Genomic DNA, 14,077 nt, shown 5'->3' on the forward strand with positions numbered 1-14,077 from the left:
GATAATTTGAACTTTATATTAAAATAATGAAAATGTATACAATAATGCTACAAATCCACTTTAAATAAAGCACAATTGTGTAGTATTTTTTATTCATTGTCCATGTATTGTAAGGATGTATACCGTCGTATCTCCTATGTGGCAACAGGTATATGTCCCTGAAAAATGAACTTATTTAGGCAACGTCTTACAGGTGTAAAAATTGGAAGCTTACAAAAACTGTAAAGCTCTATTTAATGAGTTGGCTTAGTTTGCACAGACAATATTTGCACATCAAATAAGTCACTGATTCTAGCATAGCAGTGAAAGCTCTGTAGCAATTGATACCTTTCAGTGTCAGAATAATATAATTTAACTATGCGATTAAAGAAACCTTTACATTAGCATTTATGTCAGTATAACATAAATATATTTGAACATGATACAAGAAAAAGAGGCGCCTCTAAGTGTAGGAGTATCAAACAATTTAATGGAAATAAAATTCCATCAAATTATTTAATACTCCTACACTTAGAGGCGCCTCTTTTTCTTGTATCATTTTCAGCTGTTTCTGGAACCTGCTTCTGTTTCCATGTTGGTTGCTGCCCTCAGTAAATGGACTTTATAGTAACAGAATATTGCATAATATACATCTGATACATGGACTATTAATTGGAGATTGGTTCAATCTCTTTATATAGACCTTTTTAATAGGTATATCGCTCTTTGGAATATTGGTTTTGCACCTTCATTCTGTGTTTTAACATAAATATAGATAAACCATTTGGTTTATTATCTTGGGTATGTACAAACTTGAATGGTTAGAATCTGAAACCTGTACTGGGCATATTTACCGTCTCTATTTGCCTTGGTAACCATTTTCACCAACACCGAAAGTGAGGGAAAATCTAAAAGTCATCACTTTGTAGGAATTGAGCATTTCCCTTACTTCAAGTTCAAGTTCTAATATTTAAGAAGTAAAGGAAAATCTCTGTAATTGAACACAGAAAAAAAACCACAGCAGAGTTGTTAATCACTCCACTATCGAAGTACAGTATACTGTATATAGATTCAAAATCATTGGCATGCTGACATCTTATTTTCTTTTCTTTGATAAATATCCCTTAATGGGTTCATTACAGACAGGAAAAACTAAATTTTGCAGCCCCTTGGTGTCCTGATAGCAGCTTGTTTTATACTTTCCTCTTATCTGTGTTAATTATGTAAAGTTTGCAGTTTGTGCATCTCTACCGTTGAGATGCTAGAGATTCAGTCTTCCTAATGCAGCAATAAAGTTGTGATTTGATCTGTCCCCTGGGCTTGTGTAAAATGACCCATAGGACCTTCACAACTTGCATTAAGCGCTGCCTGGTAAAAGAAGGGTGGAATCGTTATTGCTTGATGGATGATTGCTCTCCAACAAAAATACATAAGAATTATTTTACCCAAGAAATTCATTGGCATTTGTACCGGGATAATCAACATAAATGTTCCTCGTCAAACAAAACTCTTTTGCCCTTGTCAATTTCAATCCTACTTTGTACCTCTCTGGCTGCTGGGATCTTCATATATTATTAATAATAGCTCTCTTGGATCAGCTTGCTGCCTTTTGCAGAGACAATGCTCAACTACAATCACACAGAGTTAGTTTTATATCTACCATCTTACCACACAGGAACAGAGGACCTCTATTCTCCGTGGCATCTAAGGTCTGTTAGTTTCTAATGGAAAGGAAAGTCAACATCTAGAGGGGCAAGAAGTAAAGAAGATCAGCTTTCAGGCAACAAGATAACAAAAAAAAAAGAAACCTCCATACATGGAAGAGATGTCTGCTGTGTGAGTAAAGAAAGCACATCTATTTTTAGACTAATGCCAACGGAGGGAACCTGGGGTAGCGAGTGGTTATCATTTTATCTGATTTTCAGACTGCTAACTGTTGTGGGACTTTTATTCTCAAACCAGAAAAACAAAAAACAATTTCACATAGATTTAAAGCTGAAGAATGCCTATACAGATATTTTGCACAATTTCTGTGTCCGCAGACAAAGAGCCTAGAGAAAAGAGAGCCAGTGAAGTTGAACCAGAGCAAATAAACTTAGTTGAGGAGGACGGTGCATTATTAGATCCTGCTGCCTTTGCCAGCAGCTGTACGCTTCATGGACTAAATCACATTGTCACCGAAGACCCGTGGGGAGTCCGGCGCACTGTTTGGGTCTGCACTTTCCTGCTTTCTCTCTGCCTCTTCTTGTCTCAAGTTTGGGAACGTGTGGCTTACTATAGATTGTATCCACTTCTCACTATAATTGATGAGATGGTTTCCGATGCTATGATCTTCCCAGCAATTACTTTCTGTAACTACAACCGCTTTCGAATTACTCAGCTCTCTAGTTCGGAGTTACTCTACTTAGCTCCTTTAGTAGGCAGCCCAGAGGGTGGTAATGAGAGCTTTGTTACTGACCCATCCCTGGAGTACGGGTCAGGTCCATTTGATATGTATGATATCATTGACCGTTCTTCTCACCAACTTAGTGAAATGATGTTGGGCTGCCGATTTCAAGGAAGAGAATGCGACGTTGAGGACTTTATCCCGGTAAGAAAATACAAAGTTCCTTCATTTTAAGGGTAGAATAAAAAACAAAGTCACCTATGTTTCTGTTTAAGGGCACATAAAAACCTAAAATATAAATTTGCTTGTAAAAATGGTCTATGGACAACTTGTGCAAATATCTATGTGAAACTATAGGTGGTTCTTAAACTTTAAGATATTTGAAACAGATTTCCTATAGTTAGCAGAAGTATGAATTTCTGCCAAGTAATTATAGCAATCAGCTCTATTCTAGACTGAGTATATCTAAAATAGCTAATAAAATGACACAGTTGATGGTGGTCAGCTACACAGTAGATGTTAGTATAATTTGAACATTTTGTTCTACTAAAGTGTTACAGTTTTAACATCTAATTCCACATATGTTCTGTACAGGCATATATAGGTTAGCCTATGTTATAGCGTTTTGTACCCTTTGATATATGATTTATTTAAAAACATGGTGTAAAAAGTAGCACCAGCAAGTCATAAATTCTTTTTTTTTAATATATTGGTGTTAGAAATTGAAATCTGATTTGGTCTCTGTGAAATACTGACCTACACTGTTATTTTAAGCGGTTTTCTCCAAAAGTGAGAAGAAAACAAGTGGAATTGTTTTGTAAGATGGTTAAACTAAAAACTATATGTAAGAGGGTTAAACTATATATATGTATTCTTGCAGAATGGCAGTGGAGATTGCAAAAGCCTAGTTGCATTAGCCATGAGGGGAATACTGGTGCCATGTTGCAAATGAATGAGCTGGCAATTGCCAGGGTTGGACTCTTGTTGGTTCCTAAGCTGAGCTCAGCTCCCCAAGTGAATGGTTAAGGGGTGCACAGATTAGAGAGGGTCACAGAAAAGAAGGCCTCCCGAGGGTTGTGTCAGAGAGAGCAGCTAAAGGAAAAATTGGCCAAGAGGTACTGAATGTAGTGAGGATAGAAAATAAAGAAAAATAAATAAAGTGAAGCCATAAAACAAAGAAATGGTAACCAAGTTATTGTGTAGATTGATAGTCTGAATAAACATTCCTCATCCAGCATTTGGCTAGTAGTATTTATACTGTTTTGTTTGTGCTAATAGAAAAGTTATTTTAGATGTGCAGACTTATGCCACGTACACACGATCGGACATTCCGACAACAAAACCGTGGATTTTTTTCTGACGGATGTTGGCTCAAACTTGTCTTGCATACACACGGTCACACAAATGTCAGAAATTCCGAACGTCAAGAACGCGGTGACGTACAAAACGTACGACAAGCCGAGAAAAATTAAGTTCAATAGCTCTTCTGCTTGATTCCGAGTATGCGTGGAATTTTGTGCGTCGGAATTGTATGCATACGATCGGAAAATTTGAGATCCAGCTCTCAAACATTTGTTGTTGGAAATTCCGACAGCAAATCTCAGATGGAGCCTACACACGGTTGGAATTTCCGACAACGAGCTCACATCGAACATTTGTTGTCGGAAATTCCGACCGTGTGTACGCGGAATTAGTATTACAGTTTGCTTAAAGTGGACCTACTATTGTTTTTCGCTTCCCCTGTTACACAATTGCATACTAAATAATTTTTTGTTTGGGGTTAAATGGCTTTTTTTTTGCAAGACTCTGTCCCGCACTTCCTACTTTCTCACCTAGGCGAAAATGGCGCCACAGGACTCCTGCTTGAAGTCTCCTGGGATACTGAAGTCACACATCCTAGTAGGCTTTGGGACAATCTGCACTGTACTGCATGTGCACCAGGAACTCTCCTCACAGGGGCTGTTCAAAGGAAATTGAAGAAACAGTCAAACTCATGGTGATGTCACATAAAAACATGCCAGCAAGGACCACCATGGGACCATCATGTCAGGGACCACCATGTCAGGAACCACCAGTGCCAAATGTCAGGGGCCACCAGTGCCGAATGTCAGGGCCCACCAGTGCTGGTTGTCAGGGACCACCATGTCAGGGACCATCAGTGCCGCTTGTCAAGGACCACCATGTCAGGGACTCCCATGGGACCACTATATCAGGGACCTCCATGTCAGGGACCACCATGGGACCATCATGTCAGGGACCACCATGTCAGGGACCACCATGGGACCACTATGTCAGGGACCACCAGTGTAAAGCCAGGATTATCATCAGAAATTACTTGTATGACACAGCGGGGATCTGATAACACTGATCGAGTATATGATAACACTGATGCCCCGCCTCCCACCGTTATTATGATTGACAGCGCACTGTTCCTATACAGGAGGGAGGCAGGAGATCAGCGATCGGTGTTCTCATATAACAATACCTGACACAGTGGGAGATCCCCGATGTGTCATACAAGTAATTAGCGATGATAATCCCCGCTCTGCATGGAGATAGCAGGCGGGCGGCGGCGGGGGGGGGGCGGTGCGGCGGGGGGACATAGTGGAGGGGCGGTGACTGGCAAGAGCAGAGGAGGAGGAGGGAGGAGAGAGGAGAAGGAGGACACCTTCTCCATGGGCGGCACAGACCGGGGGGCTGTGAGACCCCCTCCACCCACAATATGTTTGCTTCCTCCCCGCCAGCGGTCTTACAAACAGGAAGTCAGCAGGCAATAATGGTTTTTCAGCAAGTTCAGCACCCTTTTACAGAGGAAGTACAGAGCTCAGAAGAACATGGATGGCAAAGTTGGTGAAGGTAGGAGATCAGCAACAAGGACATGGAGAAAAAAAAATTGCCCGGAGTTCTGCTTTAAGTTACTTTAACATAATTTCTATTGGCAATTCAAGAATTCCCTGCCAAACCAGATGCTGACAAGGCCTATGCTTATAATCACACCGGAAGAAGTAAATTAAAGTCCAACTTACTTCTAGTCCATTTACAGTGTGTTCAATCAAGCCCTGATGAAGGGGTTGCTTTTGGACCCCCAAAACGCTTTGGATACTCTTTGAATTGTCCCCCTGACTTTTATTGGAGTAAAGTTGTATTTGGACCTCTTAGCAGTAGTGTGGCACTTCAATTTTAATTGCGGTGGGGTGTGTCTGACCTCTGCAGAGAAACAATTGCTCCTACACAAAGCAAAACATGCTGGCACGCTTTTCTACTCAAGCTGTGGCTGTTTTCTAAGGAAATCAAACTATAAGACTTGGAGCACCTTCTGTTTTGTTGCACCTGGAATATATTTAGCTGATTTTAATAGAAGGTTCAGGCCAGGTTCACACTGGTACGACAAACACTCCGACATTGGGAGCTTATGTCGCATGACGTGTGAAAATCCATGTTTCCCTATGGGAGCCCTCTTAACTGATTCGACACAAGTCGGTCCGGCTTTGAAAATTCTCCCTGCACTACTTTGCTCCAACTTTGATCCTACTTTAGCCCATCAAATATCACTGAAGTCGGATCAAAGTCGGATCGCCGTCTTAAGTAATCCGACTTTGAACTTTGGACTTTTTTTTTAAAATGGCATGGGTTCCCCCTCCAAGAGCATACCAGGCCCTTCGGTCTGGTATGGATTTTAAGGAAAAGGGTTTTTTCGGTGTGGGGGTCCCCCAGAAATCCATACCAGACCCTTATCCGAGCACTCAGCCCAGCAGGTCAGGAAAGGAGGTGGGGACGAGTGAGCGCCCCCCTCCTGAACCTTACCAGGCCGCATGCCCTCAACATGGGGGGGTGGGTGCTTTGAGGCAGGGTAGGCCCTGCATCCCCTCACCTCAAAGCATCTTGTCCCCATGTTGATGAGGACAAGGGCCTCTTCCCGACAACCCTGGCCGTTGGTTGTCGGGGTCTGCGGGCGGGGAGCTTGTTGGAATCTGGAAGCCCCCTTTAACAAGGGGGCCCACAGATCCCGGCCCCCCACCCTATGTGAATAAGTATGGAGTACATTGTACCCTACCCATTTACCAAAAAAAAGTGTCAAAAATAAAACATATTACACATGTTTTTAAAGTAATTTATTAAGGCTGCTCTGCTGTGTTCTCCCTCTGTTCTTCTTCCGATGTTGACTCAACGCTCTCTCCCGCTCTAATGCTGGGCCACTACTTATATTGGCATGGGGCGGGGTCACCGGAGGCCCGCCCCTTATGACTTCACCTCCCCATCATGTCCCGGGTGGTGATGTCATAAGGGGTGGGGCCTCCGGATGACATCACCCGGTGACCCAGCCCCATGCCATTATAAGTAGTGGCACACCGTGTACCCAGCATTAGAGCAGGAGAGAGCATCGAGTCAACATCGGAAGAACAGAAGAACAGAGGGAGAACACAGTGGGGCAGACCCAGCAAAAGAGCGAGAAGATAGCGGAGAAGACCCAGCAGAGGCAGAAGACAGCAGACAAAGGGAGAAGAACCAGAGAAGCAGAAGACGTCAGTGGAGGAGGCAGAAGGGCCGGAGAGGGGAGAAGAGATCGGAAGAGACACGGAGCTGCCTTAATAAATTACTTTAAAAATCCTGTATAATGTGTTTTATTTTTGACATTTTTTTTTTAGGTGAATGGGTAGGGGTACAATGTACCCCATACTCATTCACATAGGGTGGGGAGCTGGGATCTGGGGACACCCTTGTTAAAGGGGGCTTCCAGATTGCGATAAGCCCCCCACCCGCAGACCCCGACAACCAACAGCCAGGGTTGTCGGGATGAGGCCCTTGTCCTCATCAACATGGGGACAAGGTGCTTTGGGGTGGGGGACACCGGGCCCTCCTGCCCCAAAGCACCCACCCCCTATGTTGAGGGCATGCAGCCTGGGACGGTTCAGGAGGGGGGGCGCTCGCTCGTCCCCACCCCCTTTCCTGACCTGCCAGGCTGTGTGTTCGGATAAGGGTCTGGTATGGATTTTGGGGGGACCCCCATGCTGTTTTTTGGCGTGGGGATTTACTCATTCACATATGTGGGGGGCCAGGATCTGGGGACCCCCTTGTTAAAGGGGGCTTCCAGATTCCGATAAGCCCCCCGCCCGCAGACCCCGACAACCAACGGCCAGGGTTGTCGGGACGAGGCCCTTGTCCTCATCAACATGGGGACAAGGTGCTTTGGGGTGGGGGACACCGGGCCCTCCTGCCCCAAAGCACCCACCCCCCCATGTTGAGGGCATGCGGATCCCTGTTCATTGAAGTCGGACACATGTCCGACTTCAAGTCGCAGGGAAAAGTCGGATCCAAAGTGGTACTACTGTCGTGTCGTACCAGTGTGAACCCGGCCTAAATCAATGGTTTCCTATGAGAGCTGTCTTAACTGGTCCAACACAAGTCGGTCCGTATTTGAAAAAGGTTCCTGCACTACTTTGGTTCGACTTTGGTCCTACTTCAGCTCATTGACTATCATTGAAGTCAGATCAAAGTAGGATACTTGTCCTAACCATCCGACTTGTGACATCCGACATGGTGATTGCAGCAGCAGTAAAAGGAATTTATGTCACACTGGGATTGTTTGGATTGGTCAAAGGAAAAGTCAAACTATCAAAAATTTGGATCAAAGTAGTATCCTGTTCATTCAAGTCGGATAGATGTAGGACTGATGTAGAACTAATGTCGCAGAGCAAAGTAGGGTGACAGTCGTATGACTGTCGCGTAGTATTAGTGTGAACCCAGCCTTAAAGTGAACTTGCCCTAAGGGAAACTGACACAAGTTTGGATTTAAAGTATAACTAAAGGCAAAACTTTTTCTTTTTAGTTAAAGTAGAGATGGATTAGAACACCTGTCAGGTTTTTATTACTGTCTGCATTATTGCTGTCAGGTTCATCCTCTCTATTTGTCCTAAATACCATTATCATTGAAAGTGAAAGTAAAAGAAAATCCCAAATTTTGGGTTGTCCCTAGGAAAGTAAAAGAGGTGAAACCTTCAGTTTGAGTGACCCGGGGGTCCTGAAGGGATTCCCCTAATTTGCAGGAATTTCCTCTCACTTCCTGTCTTGGTTATGGGACATGAAGTGAAGGGAAATCTTCCCAATAAGACACAGATAGCAAAAACAAAAAAAACTGACAGGGGTTACAACCCTCCCTTAGTCTACCCAAAATGTTAAAAAAGTTTTATAGTTCGACTTTAACGGATTCAATAGGTACCACCAAGAAATTATGAATTGTCCTGCTGTCCAGGTATTATCCTAATTAATATTTTTCTCTGATATCTAATCAGACAGATTAACACAACAACCAGTCACCATTTGGCTTTTATTTAAAAAAAAAAACAATAGCTGGAACATGATGGATAGCCAAGAAAAGCACTTACACCTTTATTTGCCTCAACCTTTACTGAAAACAATAACCCAAGTAAAAGTATTTGCCGTTCCTTTTTTTGGAAATTAACAACTTGATCCAAATTCCATCCTGCCATTCAAACATTTCTTGGGATTATTGAATTCCTAATGCTATTTGTAGCATTTTCAGACTTTTGTTAATCATTATTCAGCATTGGATTGTACCCCTGCTTAACAAAACTTCAACACCAAGGGACCGGCATTGCAAGAGCATGTGAGATGAAAGTATTCATCTGAGGATTTACTGCCATTAAACATTTATTTATCCTCTGGTATACTTATGGAGGAATAGTTCAAGTTTTCTCAGATGCTGTGCCTTCATAAGAGAGTGCTACAAAGTATGCCGATTCACCACCACTTACTGTAGACAGGATGGAAGTAATCTAATTAACTGTTGTGTTATAAATGGGGATTTTTTTCCAACATAGAAGCTGTCATGTGGAGGGAATGTTATTAAACTAATAGTGCTCCGAGATGGCAATTCCAAATGTGCAATACATTGTGGAGGATTAATGTTACCTGATGGGAAATTGTACTTTTTAGTATAAAACCATTATATTAAAAGCAGACTCATTATTTGTAGACCTATCTTGATTTCTTATTATGTGTTTGATTTAATTATGATTCCATTTTATTGCAATATTTCCTATCCCTTGAATGTGTTTTGTATAATGTGAGAGTAGTTCAAAGCAGAAGTCCAGGCAAACAGTTGAACAAGTTAAAGTGCATGTATGTGGATTCATCTATATTTGTAATCCTATTCAGTAATTGTTCTTCTGCCACATGTCATAGCAAGCACAATGGCACCTCTATTTCCAATTACACAACTGCCTGTGCCACCCTTTTCCTCATTGGGCAATAAAAGAGTAGCATTAAACTGCTGAGGTCCTTCTTGTTCTGCCTAATCAATTCTTCATCCTGCTCTTGGTGTCTGAATACATATTAGATTGATAGCACTGTGCAATGCGGTAATGTTTGATAGGGGGTGTGGGCTCTCTCCCTCTCTGAGTTTAATATCTACTGTGCAAATTAGAGATAATTAAAAAAGGGTTGTGGAGGAACAGTGGAAGGAGGCCCTGCAGGCAGTGCAGTTTTATTCCCTTAACATTACCCAGCGTCTTTCACAGCTCTATATCCTCCTCCGGGTCCACCTTACACCAGCGAGGTTATTCAAAATGGGGGTGAGAGAGGACACCGTTTGTACCAGATGCTCTAGTGACCATGGTGATTTAATTCACCTTTTATGGAGATGTCCTAAACTACACTGCCCTAAACTACACGTTTACTGGAAGGGTGTCCTTGTCAGGGCTGGGCTCAGCCCTTCCTTCTCAAAGCTGGCTGTTCAGCTGTCAGCTAATTGCCAGCTCCTATCCCTCCACAGTGACTCACCTGTTGATGATATCCTGCTCGTCAGTCCTGCCTACTTAAGCTGTCCAGCCCAGATGATCTCTGCCTTCGCCTTGGTCACATCTCTAGAGACTCTCTTCTGTGTTCCTGTTAAAGACTTGCTTGGCTGACATTCCTTCTGGCTCCAGATCCTGCTTGCTGTTCTACTACGCTCATCTCAGGCTCCCTGACATTTCGGCTTGTCTGACTATCCGTTCCTGTTCCTGAATTCTGGCTATGTTTTGACTACGTTTGTTCTATTTACTTTTGTTATTAAACAAGTGTGATTTAACTGTACTTCTGTCTCGGTCTGATTCATGGTTTCTGACAGTCCTTAATACACTCAACAAGGCATTTCAGGTTATTATTCATGAGGACCCAAGCCATGCCTCTTAGGTTTCCTGGACAATCTTCAGGTGGGAGATATATCTAAACAAGCAATGGTCAGGACCTTTTTTTCAAGACCATAAACCGATTCTTAGACACTGGAAATCTGCTGACCCATCCTCGTGGATTACCCAAATGGGCGATACGTTACGTCTTGAAAAATATATTTACCAACATAGAGGGTGCCCTAGCAAATTTGATAAATTGTGGTCCCCCTGGTTGGATATGCCAGGGCTATCCCCAGTTGATTTAATCTTGGATAGACTACTGTGAACCAACCTTTGCTCTACACATGTCCTCGCTGCTATGTTGTCTTGGGTTGTCTTTGTGACTCATGGTATAGTGCCAGAATTGTGGATTTGTCAATATGTGATGATGTGACATTGTTGGAAGATGGATCTTCTTTATGGTTATATATGCTGTAATTACTCTGGAACATCTAAAAAAAAATGTATGTTTTTCTCAATAAAACTTCTTTGAGATAACAAAAGGGTTTATACAGCTACACTAGCTTTTATTTAATATCATTAATATTTTAATATTATACAGTATTTAAATAGCGCCAACAGTTGGTGCAGCGCTTTACAAAATAAAGGGAGTCAGAAACAGTTACAATACAGTTCAATACAGAAGGATTAAATGGTTCCTGCTCATTAGGTTTACAATCTAAAGGGAGGGGAAGGTGGTACAAAAGGTAATAGCTGTGGGGATAAGCTGATGGAGGTGGTCGATGTACAGTTTTTAGGTGGAGGCGGGGTAGGCTTCTCTGCATAAATATGTTTTTGGCAGAGTACCAGAAGGTGGGAGAGGTTATGGAGATGTCATGGAGGCGAGCATGGAAAGAGGTGACAAGGGAGCCAGAAAGAAGGAGGTCTTGGGAGGAGTGGAGTTGGCAGTGTGGGTGATATGTGGTTGCGGATGGGTTTGTATGTTGTAGTTAGTATTTTGAATTTTAAACATTGGGCTAGAGGAAACCAGTGGAGAAACTGGCAGAGTGGGGCAGCAGCCACAAATTGCTTAGTAAGGTAGATGAGTCTAGCAGCAGCATTCACAATAGAAAGAAGGGAGGATAGCCTGTGTAGAGGTGGACCAGTGAGAAGAGAGTTGCAATAGTCAAGGCGGGGATAACAATATATTGTATTATTTTTCTAAAGGCATTATTGGGCATAGTTACACAGTTAGGTTTAACTGCTTGTTAATCGTATAACATTCGTGTACGGGGGCAAGGCAGCTCTCCTGCACCAGATCACATACTAGATATGCGATCCTGCACTTATGGGAGAGGTGACCCGGCTGTGCTGTGATTAAACACAGCAGATGTCGATTAGCGGGTACCGGCCAATGAATTACCGCCGGCACCCATCATCATCGGGAATTCACATAGGACAGAGCCCTGCCAATGAAAACAAGGCAAAGTCCTGTCCTGTCAGCAGGGAAGTAATGGATTTTCTTTTCTCACAAAGCAGAGAATAAAATCCATCACTTCCCTTAGTAAAAGCACCACACACTACACCAAAACACTGGGTAGGCACACATTTAAAACTTTGATCACCATAGATGTTTGACCCCTTCCCAGCCAGTGTCATTAGTACAGATATTGTGTAGATTTTTAGCACTGATCACTGTATTAGTGTCACTGGTTCCCAAAAAGTGTCAAAAGTGTCAGACACTGATCGCCATCATTACTATTAAAAAAAAAAAAATACAAATTCCAGTATATATCCCATAGTTTGTAAACACTATAACTTTTGCACAAACCAATCAATGTATGCTTATTGGAATGTTTTTCACTAAAAATATGTAGCAGAATACATATTGGCCTAAATATTTATGAAGAGATTAGATTTTTTACATTTTTTTATTGGATATGTTTTTTTAGCAGAAATTAAACAATATTTTTTTTTTTTTTTCAAAATTGTTGGTCTTTTTTTATAGCTCAAAAAATAAAAAATGCAGTTGTGATCAAAAGAAAGCTCTATTTGTGGGGAAAAAAAGCGCATTAATTTTATTTGAGTTATAGCTATGCATGACCGTTAAATTGTCAGTTAAAGTGGATGTAAACCCAACATTTTTTTTTTTTATATATATATCATACTGTAGAGTATAAGATTTCCTATCATTTGAGCCCAGTCGTGCCACACAGAGTTAATCCATCTCTGAACAATCATCTTTTATTGTTCAGTGAGATAAATCTTGACAAACAGAGAAAAACTTTGTCAAATCCTCCCCCTTGCTGTGAGTGACAAGTGATTTACATCTCGTGCACTAGCCTAAGAGACGTGCAGTATTTTTTAATTCCCACCCCCACTCCTTTCTTCTGCTGCTCTGCCAGGATTGTATGTTCCTGGTAGGTGTCAGTAGGACAGTGGACAGTGTTAGTAGTTTTTTATTTTAATGTATTTCTTTTTACAAGTTAATTTGTTCTTAATTTTTTTTTCACAATCCTTTTTGGGGGTGGGAGGCTTGGGGCCCTGGACCGTGTCAGTATGGGGGGGGGGGGCAGTTGTAGTGTCAGTAGTTTTTTATTTACAATTTTATTTTGTAATATTTATGTTTTTTTTTTATCAGCCCTGTTGGGGGCTCTGGTGACATGTCAGGGGTCTAAACCGAGAAGAAAGGGACAGAGGACACAAATTCCCCAGTCCTTTTCTCTGCATTGAAGATGAATGGAGAGGAGACAGAGGTTCACACAGGTTACTCTGCTCAGCTATCACAGGACACAGGAGTGATCGGTAATGAATGCTCACTGTGTCCCATTCAGAAAAGAAAGGGGCCAGTATATGACATTCCGGTCCCTTTCTCCGCTCCCCATCCTGATAGATCCCCCCCCTCAGCCCGCAGGAGAGGAGGGAAGTCAGCTGCGGGGGACAAGGGGGGGTGGATGTGGAAGACACAGCGGGCAGATGAGGAGGACACAAAGGGGGGTGGAGGAGAACACAGGCGCTGGAGGAGGAGGAAGACACGGGGGACAGTCGGGGATGATCGGTGCAGCGGGGGACAGCTGTGAACACCGATCTCCCTGCATGGCTTTTCAGGTGAAAGCCGCGGGAGGAAGAGGAGAAGCAGATGATGAAAAGCCATGCAGGGAGATCGGTGCTTACAGCTGTCCCCCGCCACACCGATCATCCCCGACTGTCACTGGACATCCATGTGTGCAGAAGTGACAGAGGGCCGTGAATACGCTCTACTTCTACCCAGAACACGCTCTGCCTCTCCTGTGCACGCTCTGGCCAAGGGGAGTGAAGAGGTGGGCGGGGAGTCTGCTGGTGTCACAACTCCGTCCACCGAGCCCACCGAGCGACAGATAACACACCCGCCCACTAAATCCGGAGTTTTTGGGGGCTCCAAATAGAGAAAGGGGAGATGTTTAAAAGGTAAGGATACATGCAGGAGGCATGTATATCCTTATAGTTCAGCACTATGGCAGTCGTTTATAATTGATGAGAGTGGGTTTACATCCACTTTAAAGTAGCGCAGTGCCCTATCGCAAAAAAATGGCCTGGTCATGAACGGGGTAAATCTTCCAGA

The 14,077-nt window shown here is 42.9% G+C and overlaps 1 protein-coding gene across 4 annotated transcripts in view; it reads left to right on the top strand.

The window, feature by feature from the left end:
- The window catches only part of ASIC1 (acid sensing ion channel subunit 1), a 381,195-nt gene that overhangs the window by 267,407 nt on the left and 99,711 nt on the right, over positions 1-14,077 (top strand). Inside the window, exon 1 of one of the 4 annotated variants that reach the window (XM_073613153.1) lies at positions 1,526-2,569. The exons of the other annotated variants lie outside the window; for them this stretch is intronic. Within the exon in view, the coding sequence (XP_073469254.1) occupies positions 1,982-2,569 (588 nt within the window). The 5' untranslated portion in view covers positions 1,526-1,981. Of the gene's footprint in view, positions 1-1,525; positions 2,570-14,077 lie in introns of those variants that run through there. 4 annotated transcript variants of the gene reach the window in all.

Source organism: Aquarana catesbeiana, linkage group LG02 (genome assembly GCF_042186555.1).
Source record: "Aquarana catesbeiana isolate 2022-GZ linkage group LG02, ASM4218655v1, whole genome shotgun sequence".
Taxonomy (NCBI): domain Eukaryota; kingdom Metazoa; phylum Chordata; class Amphibia; order Anura; family Ranidae; genus Aquarana; species Aquarana catesbeiana.